Source organism: Pelophylax lessonae (assembly GCF_965119305.1).
Source record: "Pelophylax lessonae genome assembly, chromosome: 4".
Lineage (NCBI taxonomy): Eukaryota > Metazoa > Chordata > Amphibia > Anura > Ranidae > Pelophylax > Pelophylax lessonae.
Window position 1 is genome coordinate 575,878,829 of NC_138771.1, and position 16,496 is coordinate 575,895,324.

General features: G+C 42.7%; 1 protein-coding gene across 1 annotated transcript in view; it reads right to left on the minus strand.

Annotated features, from left to right (window-relative positions):
* Positions 1 to 1,662: 1,662 nt before the first annotated feature.
* NOTCH3 (notch receptor 3) overlaps positions 1,663 to 16,496 on the minus strand; it is a 145,691-nt gene continuing 130,857 nt past the window's right edge. Inside the window, exons 24-34 of the mRNA XM_082253292.1 lie at positions 15,487 to 15,599; positions 14,849 to 15,399; positions 11,521 to 11,853; positions 9,561 to 9,721; positions 9,266 to 9,473; positions 9,103 to 9,187; positions 7,901 to 8,063; positions 5,623 to 5,921; positions 5,385 to 5,532; positions 5,174 to 5,271; positions 1,663 to 3,203 (exon numbers count right to left, since the gene is read on the minus strand). Coding sequence (XP_082109418.1) covers positions 1,923 to 3,203; positions 5,174 to 5,271; positions 5,385 to 5,532; positions 5,623 to 5,921; positions 7,901 to 8,063; positions 9,103 to 9,187; positions 9,266 to 9,473; positions 9,561 to 9,721; positions 11,521 to 11,853; positions 14,849 to 15,399; positions 15,487 to 15,599 — 3,440 coding nt within the window. The 3' untranslated portion in view covers positions 1,663 to 1,922. The remainder of the gene's footprint in view (positions 3,204 to 5,173; positions 5,272 to 5,384; positions 5,533 to 5,622; positions 5,922 to 7,900; positions 8,064 to 9,102; positions 9,188 to 9,265; positions 9,474 to 9,560; positions 9,722 to 11,520; positions 11,854 to 14,848; positions 15,400 to 15,486; positions 15,600 to 16,496) is intronic.

Below are 16,496 nucleotides of genomic sequence, written 5' to 3' on the forward strand. Positions count from 1 at the left end.
GAGACATAGCGTCCCTTCACTGCCTGTCAAATACCTCAAAAAAGTGATCTAAGAAAGGATGGCATTTTAGAGGGGAGTCAGTCCCCGCCACAGATGTGAACGAGCCATTAATTCTTGCTCCATGGTCAGGGTCTCACAATGTTGTGAAGCCACAGAAAACATTGCATCTTCTCTAGTATTTTCAATAATATCTCAGCAATGGCACCCTAAATATTTCTTTTGTCATGTTTCCTTTAAAGGCTTTGTATCTTAACATTTTTGAATCATAGCTAAATGGTCATCTAAAAAAAAAAAGTTAAAGTTATCCCTTGAAAACAACATCCTTGTTTGCGAACAGAAGAACCTACATTAGTGTTTTGCAACTGAAAGTCACGCTAAAGAAGCAACTGAGGTACACCGAGAGACCGCAGTTCTGTTTAACCACTTGCAGACCAGCCGCCATACTTAAACTGCGGCAGGTCGGCTCTGTCCTGTGAAATGACGTACCTGTACATTGTTTCGTGGAACAGCTAGTGGGGGCGCGCGTCTCGATTGGCCCCAGGGGGAGCCAATTAGTGGGTCCAGTGGCTGCGATGTCCCCTGGGCTCCCACAATCGCTCCTCGTGGAGACAGAATGGCGGTCTGCCGATGTAAACACGGCAGACCGCTGTTCTGTCAGTAATGAACACAGGGATTCTGTGTTCCACCTATTTAGGAACACAGGTCTCTGTTCATCCAGCAAGTCCATCCCCCACATAGTTAGAAAGCATCCCCTAGGGACATACTTAACCCATTGATTGCCCCTGGTGTTCACTCCTTCCCTACCAGTGTCCTTAGTACAGTAACAGTGCATATTTTTAGCACTGATTACTGTAGTAATGTGACTGGTCCACCCCAAAAATGTCAGTTAGGTGTTCGCCGCAATGTCGCAGTCATGTAAATGAAAATCTTTACCCTAGTTTTTAGACGTGAACAAATTGCAGAGGTGACAAAATACCACCAAAAAAAAAAAAAAAAAGCTCTCAAGTACAGCATCCAACGACCGCGCAATTGTCAGTTCTAATAACGCAGTGCCGTATCACGAAAAAATGGCCTGGTCATTAAGGGGGTAAAACCTTCCGGTCCAGAAGTGGTTACCATGGAAACCATTATCAAGGAATGACCTAAACCTGTTTCAAGACACCATTTAACTATTAAACAAAAAAGGTCTACTGTGTAGACAGATATTTTAAAGAGCTGCAACATGACCACATTGCAAATTCAATTTTTAAAATACTGCAAACAACGATTTGGTTCCAATACGACAGGGCAAAAAAGATAAAGATTTTTTTTACAACCTTCTTTCCTCTAAAGAAAAATCTCTTATTAAATTCTGTACCATTTTCTATCTGACACAGTCCACAAGGCAGTTTGTGTAGAAATAGTTTAAAAGAGGAATTGGAGGGGGGGGGGGGGGGGGGATAAACTCTTAACTTTATACACAAGTCCATCTAATGACATACAATTACCCCAGAACAGGAGCAGTGCAGGGCAGTGAAATTAGCTTAAAAAAAACATAAAAGGGGGACAGACACCCTCTTTAAAATTGTAACATTTCTTTTTTTGTTGCAAATAATACGATTATAGCCTGCATAAAAAAGGACATCAAGCTGCAGTTTTTTTCCTTCAAACTAAGAGATCGCGTTGGAAAACGTCTATACAAAAAGTTTTTAAAATTGGTCCCGTTGTAGATAAGTTTTTTTTTTTTTTTCTTCATGGTCCCGTCATAAAACATTCTTATAAAATCACTGGAGACTTCATATTCTACTTTGTAGTGCTCCAAACACTATACAATTTGATGGATAAAAAAGTGAAAAGCAATGAAAGGTAAAAGAGAGTCAAAGAGGGGGAAAACAAGAAAAAGAGGTGAAGGCACTACAAAGTGATGGCAGGTCTTATGTCGGTCAGGCAAACACTTGCATGTTGTTGGTTTGCTCAGGTAAGTGGGATGTCTGCCCATGGGTCCCACCCACTACGACTGGGCTAGGGGTAGTGTCAGACCACTCTGACACAGAGTGAGGAGATGGGCTGGACCACTGCTCTGGAGACTCAGGGGAGGGGGTCAGGTAGGGGTGCTCAGTGGGGATGTGAAGATAGTGTTTTGGGGTTTCCTCTTGAGAAGGTGCGAAGGTTTGTTGAGGAGGAGCAGTCATAGCTGGCGATGTCTGGATGCTGCCCTCGCTGGGTATACTCTGCTGTTTAAAGTAGTTTCCTTCTGTCGGGGTGACTGCTTGAGCTGACCTCTCGGCTACATGTGGCATACTCTGCTGTCGCAAGTGAGCGGTGTTTGGAGCAACTGGGCCCATCTGGCACTGTGGATCCATGGTGATCTTCACTGGACTCTGCATTGCCATCTGGTTCTGCAGCATCATAACTTGCTGGGCATGCAGCTGATGTAAGTTAGGCACTGAACCCGCAGGAGCTCCTGGCATGAGGTTGCGTGAGGGATGTGAAGAGGGCACCTGGGTCTGCCACGCAAAGGGAATGTTGCTTGCGCTCAGCATGCCGATATTTAACCCATTCACCACACAGCTTGGTGCACGCTGCAGTGGCACTCTGCCTTGAAGGGCCATCATGGCATTTCCTTGGGCTTCCCCAATCTCATTTAGACGAGCCAAAGACACGGCAAAAGGCCCCTCCATAAGGCCGTTCACAAGAGGTGTGGAGGGCACAGACAGGGAGCCAAGGTGAAATGTGCCAGGGGCAGCCATTGCTGGGGAGCCAGGATTGCCACTGTAAGCACGCGGTGAATCAAGGGAGTCAACAGGTGAGAGTGTCACTGAGCTCTCTAGCAGACCACTGCTGCCAGATGGGCAGTCAAGAGACAGCTTCTTGTTTCTGTTTTTCGCTTCCTTAGCTTCTCCACGACTCAGGCTTGCTCCGCCTTTGTTGCTTGCCCGGCGATTTTTCTTGCCTTGTGGTGTCTGCTTCATATTGCCCATGAAACCATTAGGAGGACAGAGTAGTGGTGACATAGTGTGTCCTCCCATTGTCCCTTGGGAACCCCTGACCGCATTATGTTCCTCTAGGAGCTGAACAATGTCGTGGTGTAGCCTCTCTTGAGCTATGTCTCGAGGAAGGCGGTCCATATGGTCAGTAATCTCACGATTTGCATAGTGGTCGAGCAGAACTTTTGCTGCTTCATAACTTCCTTCCCGGGCAGCTAGGAACAATGGGGTTTCCTCCTAGAGGGTAGAAAAGCAATATAAGTTAGCACATACAGTTACTATTCAAACAATTATCAATTGACAACAGTGCAAAGATTAAATTTCACAATCTAGTATAGTTAGGCCACAGAAAGTGGCTTGTGTCCATCAATGGACACACAAACATGACAGTAAGGCCTTGTTCACACAGGCTTCAGGTTTAAAAGAAAAAACAGTTTGTATAGCAAGTTTTTACAAAGCATTTGCAAGCTTTGTTAAAGCTTTTAAAGTACCACTCAGCTCTAGTGTGGGAATGGTTCTGCCACTCTGAGGATGCTGCATGACAAAACGCGTATGGTAGGGCAGGAACTCTGACATCACCGCGTATGCTGGTGAGTGCTAGTGGTCCGTGAACTGACCAGAGACGAACGCCACACAGCTGAGTGTGTTATCCCTAATGTCGGGCAGACACTATGTTCATTTCAGTGCAATTTTATTGGATATTTTAAGAAAGCCTATTCATAGGTTTTTACACAATGGAAGCCTCCCTTTTTATCGTCTGGATATTATGACATGCAAGGATACTCGGATTAGTATTACCAATAAAAAGAAAGCACTCAGGGATCTTTGAGAAATTTTGGCATGTATGCTGGTCTATAATCTGCCTGGCCTATCGATCTGGTGAGTTTGTGATCTAGTAAGAGTGGTGAAGGACTCATTCGGTGTTACACCTGGGGGGGATTTTGCATTGTGAAGATAATTTTTTGGAGTCTTAACATATTTGGGACACCGTTTTTTACTTTAAACTTTTTACTTTATGGACTATTACTGAAACACATATATGTTGTGTAAAAGAGTACAAAAAAATTGAATAATTTTAAATTGAATATTTTTTTGGGGGGAACTTAAGCACTTTAACAGAGCACTTTCATTGTTGCTATATTTGTACATTACTAATTGTTTGCATTTTTTCTTGAATTTGCACTTTCTACATTTGCACTTTTTTGCATGCATTTTAGAGGGGTAAGGAGGTGAGATGGTTAAGTTTTTCATATAATTGGTTATTCTATTTATTTTGTGTATAGCACCAAAGAGCACATTTTGTGGTGTGTGGACTTGCGCTACTCATTTTGTTTTCAATACCTGTTTTTTTATGGATTTTGATCAATAATTAGTGACAGCGGCAGTCCAACAGAACATATAAACGAATGTCTGTGGCGCTGTTATTTTGCTATAATATGTATGTATATATTTGTCATATATTTTAATAGGATGTGGCCCGTCACTTTAAGCAAGCTGATAGGCTATGTAAGCTTTAGCACTACCTGTTGAAAGCCTAATGAAGCCTGCTAGCAGAATGTTTAAAATAAGTCATTACTTCCACCAGGATCTCTGTAAAGACCCAAAACTGGAACTGAAGAGTTCTTTAAAGGCTTCAACAAAGTTACTTAAAAGCTTCTTGTATACATAGCTTTTACACAAGCTAGAGCCTATGAAAACAACACACTGCAGGCTTGAAACCATAGAATAACCAATATCACAAAAACAATACAAGGTTTATAAAAAGTATGTAGTTGGTAGGACGCGGTCACTAAATATTCCCCATCCTCCCCTGCTACAGAGTTCCAGTTGATACTTTTTTTTTTTCATAAAATATGTTTGTTTTTTTTTTTAAACAAGAATGCAGTTCGCAATGAAAGTGGCCACCATTTAGCCCAAAAAGAAAATGGAAGATAAGACAATGAACAGTTAATATAGTCTGAGTGCTGGGTCTTGAGATAAGCAGTTGAATGGAAAGCAGTAAGTCTAACAAGTAGCAAGTCAAAGAGGCTTCAATTATTCGATAAGGAGGTGCAATGAAGGTTTAAATGGACGATGAACCATCGGTTTGAGGGGCGGACACCGATTAGGAGTGAGTTGATCCAGTTGATACTGTTAAACTAATAATAAACAAATGCATAGATGACAGAAAGCATGCGTCATTCCTCTATATCCCCCAATTCACGCACCTTGCCGTCCTGCATGTCTTTGTTGGCTCCATTCTTAAGCAAAGCAACGGCAGCTTCAATGTTATTCACGGCTGCTGCCCAATGCAAAGCAGACTTGCCTGGGGAGGAGGAACAGGAGAATATATTGAAACCTTAGGTTAAAATGCATCTGCTTGAAAAGCAGGACACTCTTAAAAACTTTTAAAATAGAGACTATCATCTCCATACTAACCAAGTTCATCCACAGCATTGACATCAGCATGGCAGGCAATAAGCTCCTCCACCATACCCTCCACTGCCAGTCGGGCAGCCAAAATTAGTGCAGTTGAGCCATCACCCATTCGAGCATCCAGGTCTGTGGAGCGGTTCCTGATGAGGATCTGTTGGTAGAAAGGTTATTAGCGAATAATGTCAGACATGCAGCTTACAGCTGCCACTAAGAAAAATCCCACATCACAGGAGCAACTTGCCTGAAAAACGCCTTGTGCATCAGCAGCCACAGCAGCGTGTAACGGGGTTCGCCCTGTATGATCCTGAGCATTGGGATCAGCTCCAGCATCCAGAAGTCTCTTGGCTGCATCTGCTCTGGCATATCTGGCTGCAAGATGTAGAGCCGTCTCACCGGTTCGATCTGTCTGTGCCCCAAGAGATGCCCCTTGGCAGATAAGGTCAGAAATGGCTGATGCTTCACCTTCTTCCTCATCTTCCTGAGACTCTGGTTCCAGCCCACCTCCCAGGAAGGATGCCAACATCAGCGGGGTGAATCCATCTGCAAATGGAATCGGAGAAGAGAGAAAGATCAGATTTCCATCACATTCCACTACAATTTTTATCCAGCAGTATAGACTTGTTCAGTGTCAGACTTAAATGAAACCGAATGTGCAACTTCAGAGCATAACTCCATAAATGAAACATGTGAAACTAAAATGAAAGAGTGTGTTGAATCAAGTATAACACCACTGCAAGGGCCTTGGCAATGTAATTCAAGAAATAGGAATTTTGACATACCTGTACAGTACAGGACATGGGGAGTTAATTCTCAGATCATAGGTTATATATCTCGTTCCTTTATGTCGTTTGGACACTGGCAAAAGCTTTGCTGAAAACCGCCCCTAAACCCCCAGTTTACCCATAAAACCCATCCCATTCCGTGGGGCTCCAGTTTTTTTTAGGCAGTGGTAAGGGGATCAGAGAAAGAGGAGGGACAGGTGTCCTGAACTATACTCCAAGATATGGAATTTACGGGACGGATATGTTAAAATTCCTATTATCTTAATACAGTACAAGAAATAGCAGCAACAGGCCCACAGGAAGAACAAGAAAGGTCAACGGACCTGAAAAGACAGAAGATATAATAACCTTGTAGCCAAAGCAGCAAAGTATCAAACAACCAACTGTCAAACGGTTTTAAAAACAGACCAGAAAAGGCAGAACTAATGAGAACCCCTTGAGAAGGACCAAAGAAACCCAACCGCTAAAGAAGCCCTAAAGAAAAGTTAAATTAACCACCAAGGCGGGTGGAATAGGAGGGATAACGGCCATAGAGGGACCGCTCTGCGAGAAACTGAAAAGGACTCAATTGGCAAGGTAATACACGATAGGTAGTCCGAGATGACCGTCAAGGCATCATCCATAAGACACATGGTAAGTGCGACGCAGGAAAGACTGGATGGGACAAGAGGTTAGCATACCATTCTAAATACCAGATTCAAGCCCATATCTAATATGGGTCAGAGAGCTGGACAAAAAATGTTTCTCTAATATTTATCAATTGGTTTGGATAGCTAATTGTATAATTTTGTAACTCCTTCATGAACATACAATAAATCATTGCTTAGAATTTTAATAAAGGAAAGGTACCCTTATTGGCTTATTTAATTATCTGAACTATTTTTATTTTATATTCTTTGAGGGGGCAAGAAAATAGAAAAGTCCATGTGGTTCCCAAAACAGTTCAACAAGCCTGCATAAAAAGTTAATTTTGGACCCAGGAAATACAGTTTTCTTCCGGAAATTTGGTTTTACTTTCTTAGAGGCAAATTTGCTGCAAATCCATGTTGTCTACATATTTTAACAGGCCATCAGGAGAATAGAGTACACATGGGATTTCTACACACTTTCTGGTATTGCTGGCATAAGTGATAATAGTGTTTGTATATCACTTCATAAACCTCCAGGAAATCTTATTTACCAAACCCCAGAGACATCAAAAGTGTTCTATCTGAAATGTACAGCTTTCACTTAAAGGCTAAGCCCAGTCAAAACATAACGCTAAACCTGCTCTTTGCCACATTCTAAGACCATTCTATCTAACCCTGCAAAGCAAAAATCACCGTACTTAACTTTTCTACACTCGGTCCAGTCCCACGCTGAGCTGTCAGCGGGGGCTTCAATGTGGAGGTGGGTGCAGGAAAGGCAATCGACCAACAGAAGCCTCATAATAAGTCTATGGGTGGCGCCACTTCCCATTAATTTCACAGCCATTGTTGGTCCTCTCCTGCACACAGCTTCCATCGGTGGAGACCGAACCGGGTGTAGAAAAGGTAAGTACAGCGATTTTTGCTTTACAGGGTTTGATCAAAGTAGTCTTAGAATGTGGCAAAGAGCAGGTTTAGCGTTTGTTAGGTTTTGACTGGACTTATCCTTTAACCAAATGAAGCATCTATCCAATTGCTGTGCAACTAAAAATACCATTCTGTATGCCTAATGTGAACCCTGCTCTGTACGGGAAGCAGTGTTGCTGCTCACCTGGGCCTCTCACGTTAACATCCATGCCATCTGTCTCATAGTCACCCTGTGGTGGTGTTAGTGCTGTAGCTGGTGGAAGTCTGATATCTGCAGCGGCTAAGTGGTGCTGCGTCCAAGGCCTTGGGTCCACGGGATCTTGGCGACAGGGGGAAAGCTCCTCAGTCTATAAGAAATGGAAAGGAGACTGCTGTAGTCAAATTTTAAATGCAAAAAAAAAAAAAAAAAACACAATCCATATCAAAACACAAAAAAGGGTTGACATGCTCTCTTGATCTGACGCGCAGTCTAAATTCGGAAATTCTTTTTTTTCCCCCCAGTATATATGAAGACGGTTGCAAGGCATCTAATCTCCTTCACATGTGGCAACTGAAAGTAGCACTCTGCTCTTTGTAATTACAGCAGCCTAAGACGGAGTCACAATTGCTGTATGGTGCACTTAGTGTGCCTTGAATGCAGAGTGCAGTGATGGAGTGACTTGCGACAGCACAAGTTTAGGTGGTACTCACAGTACCTACATGTAACATTTATTATAAGTGTACCTGTAGGTAGAAGTGTTTGGTTAGAATTTACTATCTCTCTTTAACACTGCAATTATTTATTCCTGGCAATGCACTTTTCAGCTGCAGGGGTTAATAGGACATATGTTAATAATAAAGACACCCTTAGATGATTTTCTTTCCTTCCACTAGGGGCAGAAGGAAAGCAAAATCGCTCGATTTTCCCATCAACACTGAATCCCTCCTGCAGCGCTATTGAGTTCTGACAGCAGGGAGCCTTCCTGGCCGGCAGAACACAATGATTACTGCTAGCAGCTTTAGCCACCAGTAGTAATCACATGTAAAGAATCAGACAGGCTGGTTGTACCCAAATCAATTTTGGTACAACCAGCCGGCACATAAATGGATTGAATCTCATCCTTTTCCTGATGAACCGGGTGAGATTCAATCCACCTATGGCTGGCTTTGGCCTACTCTCTCATCCATGCCTGCACCTTGATACTCTGTATATTAAAACCAGAAAAGTATACGGACAGTCCTCACTCAATGTATACAAGCCTCACAAATAGAAAATTTGCTACAAGGCAGTGAAGCTGAATAGGTGGAGAGTGATGTCACAGGCTTCGTTTTAGCATACAGCTTTCACATGAGGCTTCAGACCGATATTTTTATGGCAGCTGTATCTGTTTACAGTATCACTCTTACCTTTAGTCTTTTAGTCTCAGGACAGTCTGCCTCAGTCCAGTCTTCAGAAGGATCTTCCATAAGAAGTTCTGGTTTAGCAATGTTCCTTAAAAGAGAATCACAGCATAAGCAAAGCTAAATGAAAAAGACCAATAAACACAGGAGGTACCTATAATTTTCTTACTTAAGTCCAAGAGCATCCTGCCCCACGGGCTCACGTCTGTCTCTCTCCTTTTTCAAAATAAATCCTTCTGGGAACCATAATGTGCTGTGTGCCCGCTTCCTGCGAGATACCAGGACGCCCAGCACTATCACAATCAAGATCAACAGCCCAACTACACCCACAAGTGGAAGAAGATGCAATGACTGGGGTGGTTCTTTAATCTTATCACCTAGGAGGAGACATAAATGATGAAGTCTTCCATTTCCTACCTCTGAGGCCTCACATTACATTTATTAATGACAAATCTTTGACTTACTGCGCACAGATTTAACTGGATAAGGAAAATGCAACCTGTCCATGGCACTCAGCGCAGCCAGGTAGTCAGCAGCACTTTCCGTATCTGGGAAGCACTCGGGTGGCTCTTTGTCGACCTGTTTTTTACATAGCCGATTGTCAATTTCCAACAACACCTCAGACCTGTCAAAAAGAGAACAGAAGTCAGAACATTGGGGGTCTACTTAAATAAGCCATACCATGCTCTCCTGCCTTGTCACACAGTTCCAGTATATGAAATGCTGAGACTTTCCGGAACTGATGACCAAGTCACAATTACTGATTTATACTTTCAGTATTCATTTTTAAAATGGATTACCCGCCAATTTTACATCTTGCTCAGTTGGGACTGTGAAGAATCAGCTCCTACATATCAAAAATGTATTGATTACTTTTTTACTTTTTATTTTATGATGTAACATTCCAAAGTAAAACATAATACTTAATTGTCTATTACATTGAAAAATATGGGACACTAGATCGCTGTCGTGGAGTAAAGATTTTCATCAAAAGTGAATCATGAATAATCAACTACGTTTGCATGAACCTTTTCATTTATTTAGAATTATTGCAAGAGTAGCCATAAGCATACCTTTTAGCGCTATCTAGCTTGGAGAATTTAAAAAGATACCATATGATTCTGTTGATAAATATATTTCACAAGCTTTTGGAGATCTGTGGGACTATAAGCTGTTCCAATACACTTTCAGAGATTTGTTTATTCTAGGCAACATTTGCTTATCCATGATGTCCACATCTAAGGAAAAGGATCGAGCCTGGATTATAATGTGTATGTCATTTGCTCTATACTGTAATTTATTGGGAATCTAAGTGCCTTTCTATGGTTCAGCTACTGTGCCTCTAGTGAGCAATTAGCTTGTTAAATTTTTTCCCAGGCTTAAAGTTTTTCTTTTTTTTTTTTTTTAAATAGAGCCATCTTAGGATTTAAGATTGGAATGCATAATTTCCCTTAATAGAAGCCATGGTAAACTTAGAGGAGCTAAAGCCAACTTAAACCTATAACCCAAAACTGATCAGGCAGCTTTTTACTGCAAAAAAAATAAATAAATATATATATATATATATATATATATATATATATATATATATATCTATCTATCTATATCTCATGGGGTTAATTTACTAAAACTAGAGAGTGCAAAATCTGGTGCAGCTCTGCACAGAAACCAATCAGCGTCCAGGTTTTGTCAAAGCTTAATTGAACAAGCTGAAGTTAAAAGAAGAAGCTTATTGGCTACCATGCACAGCTACACGAAATTTTGCACACTCCTAGTAAATCAACCCCACAATGTCTCTTCTGCAATATTACACACTTACCTGGCTGCTCGCAGGTATCTACCTAATGTACACTGAGCAGTCCATGTGCAGCTCTGTGTGAATTCCCGTCACACTATTTGTGCGAGAATGACTGACTCCCATACGAATGCGCAGGATGACAGCTCTCATCGTCCAAAGTAGAGGGCGATAACCTGGCACCTGGGCAGAAGATGACAGTGGCCAGCGAGGAATCGAACATCTGCATCGCTGGAAGGTGGAGGTGAGTATATTGGGGAATTTAGTACTAGACTGGCAAAAGTTTAAAACACTGACAGCTGTTCCAGTTGGAGAGGAGTTGACCTAATGATCGACTCCTCTCAAACGGAAATGTTGGTAAACATTAATTCGATCAGCAGTGCAGCCAACCGAATGCAGTGCTGATCAGTGTAGTCTGAGCCCACTGTCAGAATACAATAACACCATCCATCTCAATAGTGTGCATGGGGGAATCCATTTGTTTTTTTTGTTTTTTTTATCAGCCTGCAAGCTGATAAAAAAAAAAAAATACATGTATGGCCAGCTTTAGACAGAAACACCATCCACTAGAGCTATAGGACGGAATACGAGAATGCCTAGAATGCTCTTTGCATCAAACATGTGCTCACCCTATGATGTCGCTGTCCAGCTCTCTCTTCTCCCTCCGCTCTGCTGCCTGGCTTCTCCTGTATGGTTTAATCATGTACTGGCCATCTTTATCCACACGGATGCGAAGAGAGGTGCGCAGGATGACGCTAAGTCTCAGTAGGAATGATTTGCTTTCCTTCAGAAGCTGTTCAGGAGGGAGCAGAACCACAATGACCAGCACTCCCTCTGCCAGCTGCTCTCCATCCCGGCCTCCGGCACAGTCAAGTCCATCCCAGCCACACTCCTCCGAGTTACATCCCTGGTCACACCGACCATTTCCATAGTGGTCCATACAGTACTGTTCATACATAGGGCTGTCGGAGAAGAAAATCAGTTTGATACTTTAAAAACGCTGTTCCTTCTGATGAGTTGAAAAAACAAGTTTGCGTTAATGCCAATATAAGCCAAACTTTCCTTTACTCCCCTACTGCTCCTTTCAGCATCTTAAGCCAAAAGGAAATCCCTGGTAATTTTAGGTGTGCAGGAGGTTGTGACAGTACTGGGCCAATCAAAGCGGCTATTCAGAGAATTTAAACCCGAGGCCATAGTTCTATAATTGTAACCTACAAATCTATAGACTCTTGGAGAGAACTTTCCATCACACCCAGCAGCTACATGGAGCAGCAGAGTAGTGAACGGAAGTGAAGCAGGCTGAACTCTAGGTACAAAATCTTTCACTTGAATATATGACTAAACAGGTAGAACAGATTTAAATCTACTTTGTGAGCATGAAACAGATATTACAGTCAAGCATTGGCATCTTCACTGTGCTGTACATAGCTTATGAAGAGATCAGAGCTGTGGGAGGGAGCCGAGACAAGACCAGTCATTGTGCACTAGGAAAGGAGAAGTGACCGGTCCTTAGTAGGGAATCGACCGATTATCGGCAAGGCCAATATATCGAGGGCTGATATTTACTTTTGCCGCTATAGCTGTATCGACCCCGGAACTGGCCGATATTACAAATATTGCTCATGTAAGGGTAAAATAATTTAATAAAATGATGTTACATAGCATAATTCCATTTACAAATGTTTTTGAATATGCCACTCACATATGTACAAATTAAAGACATAAGCAATGAAGTGATGTCATGACATCACTTCCGGGTACTCTGCGCCAGATTAACCACTTTACCCCCAGCCCTATTTCGGACACTTTTTGTTCACAAGTTAAAACCAGTATTTTTTCCTAGAAAACTACTTAGAGCCCCCAAACATTATATATATTTTTTTAGCAAAGACTCTGGAGAATAAAATGTCGGTCATTGCAAAATTTTTTGTCACGCGGTATTTGCGCAGCGGTCTTTAAAACGCCATTTTTTTGGAAAAAATTTGAAAAATCACATTTCACTAATTTAAAAAAATACTAAACAGTAAAGTTAGCCCATTTTTTTTGTATATTGTGAAAGAACATGTCACGCCGAGTAAATAGATACCAAACATGTTACGGTTTAAAATTGCGCCCCCCCGTGGGATGGCGACAAACTACGGTCAATAGAGATCTCAATCTGCGACGCTTTAAATTTATTTAACGGTTACCAGTTTTGAGTTAGAGTGTAGCTCTTTTTTTTTAAATTATTGCCCACGCTCTGGCGATCGCGGCGATACCTCACATGTGTGGTTTGAACAGCGATTTCATTTGCGGCTCGACTTGCGTATACGTTTTTTTTTTGTGCGCGAGCTAACGGTGACGGGGGCGGCTAAATTTTTTTTTTTTTTTTTTCCTATTTATTTTTTCTTTTTTTTTAACTTTATTACAGGTTTTTTAAAAAAAAAAAAAATCTGATCACTTTTATTGCTGTCACAAGCAATGTAAACATCCCTTGTGACAGCAATATGTGTGACAGGTACACTTTATGGAGGGATCGAGGGTCTAAAAGACCCTAGACCCCTCCACTACACTTCCCTGTATGCAAAACGCCAAAAACGGCATTTTTGCATACAGCCGTTTTTTAAATCTGCCGCCTTTTGCGGCACGGTAACCCGGATGTGACGTCATGGACGCCGCCTCCGGGTTACGTCATCGGAGACCCGATCGATGCCGTTTCCGGCATTCATCGGGACTCCATCCAGCCGGCGGACGTGCCGGCTGGGTGCTCGGGGCTCCCGGTGGGACGGGAGCCCCGAGCAAAGCCGCGGAAGGCGGCGGGAGGGGGGGGGACGTCCCCTCCCGCCCCCCCGGGTAACGATCGAGCGGCTCCCGAGCCGCATCGATCGTTACCGACGGAAAGCCGACCGCCGGCTTCAAACAACGGTACCGGGATGATGCCTCTAGCTAGAGGCATCATCCCGGTATAACCACTCAAAGTCAGCCGACGTAGATCTACGTGGCTGGTCGTTAAGTGGTTAAAAAAAATGACAGCATACAAAACAGCCAAACTTGGCGTTTTGAATGCTTTTAAGTGCAGAGGAGGGGTTTGGGGTCTTTTAGACCCCCAGATCCCTCCACAAGAGTACCTGTCAAGTAAAAAAAAAAACAACTTTTTTTTTTAAGTGTATGAAAATATTGGCCAATATCGACCGATACCGATATGCAATGGCCAAAATATTGGTATCGGCAAGGAAAAACCGATATCGGTCAATCACTAGTCCTTAGTACAGGAAGCTCCTGCACAGATCTGGAAGAAGTACACAAAGCACACCAAGATTCAAGGAAGAATAAACATGACTTGTATTTAGACAATAGGAGCTTATTCTGGAGTTCAGCTTTAAAGCCGCACGGTTTTCCCCTTATAAGCAAAGAACAGGTTCACTTTAAACTGCTAACAGTCACTGATATAAAAAGACAACCTGTGAATTTTAATAAGTAAAAAGCCCAAACCTTTATTAGGCAGAAATGTTTCTCCTCTGAAACCAGTAGCATTGTGTTACAGCTTTATTTACTGCCTACTAAGGTAACCGTAGGACTCCTGTTGTGCCTGGCCTTAGGACTGCAAAATTAAGATTTTCCCAAATATGTGCAAAAATATCGGTCATCACTATTTCTAGATTGATCAAATGTATTTTATTTATTTTATTATGCTTAATTTAACTTTCTCTCCCTTTTTACTTTAGGTTAATTGGGTATTGACAAAATTTCAAACTGTTCATCCATGCCTAATAAATATGTTAAAAGTAGGACTTAATAGTTTGTATATACTGTTTTTACCTTTATACACAGTATAGGTTTTGTTTGATATACTCTTGTCTTGTAACATATTATTTGTAAATCTTATCCAGAAAATACAAATTTTGGAAAAAAGAAAATGAATCTAGTATAAAATAAAATAGCTGACAGCCAACCCCAAGAGCATTTCAGGTCTCTTACTTGCAGCTGGGTTCAGTCTTCTCCCGGCAGTCAAAGTTGTCATAGAGACATTCAGCCGACGCACACTGTAGATCACATTCGGAATTATTGAACAGGAGCTGGCAGCTTTGCACAGGACAATTCTTCCACGGGTCATCCACAGACAAAGTGCAATCTCCACCATCCCATTGACATTCTTTAGAATTGCACTCCCGATCACAACGGCCATCCCCCATCTTGCCAGGGCATGGTTGTGGCCAACATTCAGGACCTACTTTTGGGGCCTTTATATCACACCGTGGTCCAAGAAAGTCTGGTAGACAGTGGCAGGTGAAGTAAGGGAACTTTTCACTAGGGACACACCGAGCTCCGTTTTGGCAAGGTGAAGGGGAGCAGGCTGATTGACGGGGAGGCCGCGTGCTAAAGGTACTATTTAGTAGGGTGCGGCAGACAACACCTGGAGGGCAGACACAACGGGGGCCCTGAGATGAAGGGACACAGGAATAGCCAGATGGACAATCAAAGTCTCGGCAGGAATTTAGAGGCCGCTCACAGGAGGTTCCAGTGAAACCCTATAAAAAAGGAAAACAATATGCTATGAGTGAATAAGGAATATAGATTGGTGTAGCTTTCATCAAGTGCAAAAGACAAGTACTTACCGCAGGACAGCGGCAGGTATACCCCAGAGGGATGTTTACCGTCACACGGCAGACACCTCCGTTTTGACAAGGTCCAGACTCACATGTGTTCACAACACTCTGGCAGCGGCGCCCTGAAAAATAATTATATATCATTTAATATCTCATTCCTACACTACTAAGATTACTGGTTAGACCCACTAAATGGCTGACTTAAAGAGGTTGTACACTCGTTCAAAAAAATTTTTTTTTTCTTACAACCTGCAAGAGAAAGACATAATGAGCTAGTATGCATCGCATACTAGCTCATTATGAAATACTTACCTTAGAACGAGCCCCCGCCGTGCCGCTCTCTTACCTGTATGACGAGCGACATGTTCAGTCGCCCGTCTTCCGGGATCGCGGCATCCGGCCATCTGATTGGCCGGAGCCGTGGTGACGTCACTCCCGCACACGCGCGCGGGAGCCGACGGTCACGGCACGGGGCTCTGAAGGAACGGCACGATCAGCCGTTCCTTCAGAGCGCATGCGCCAGTGACGTCACTGGCTGCATTAAAAGGTAAATATCTCCTAAACCGTACATGTTTAGGAGATATTTACAGTACCTATAGGTAAGCCTTATCATAGGCTTACCTATAGGTACAACTTCCTGAGGAGGGTTTACTTCCTCTTTAAGGGATTTCCTGAAGAAAATTAAAAAAAAAAAAAAAAAAAAAGGGATTTCCTGAAGAAAATAATTTAAAAAAATCCAGGTTTCCTCTTAAAGTGGAACTTCAGTCCACCTACCAGATGGCTTTGCCTGTCCACCCACCCCCCTCCCTCTTCCTTGGGTGCCACCATTATGGTGCATCTGCTTATGGGCTTTGCCTGGCCTTTAGGTCCTGACAGAATCAGTTGGCACATCTGTGCACATGCAGTTGGATTTTCTAAGCGCACGTAAAGATGGAGGTGGTTTTTGATCTCCCTGGTAGCAGTAACCCATGGCAGGGGAAACCGATGCATGCACAAATGTGCCGCAGGGCCATCTTGGG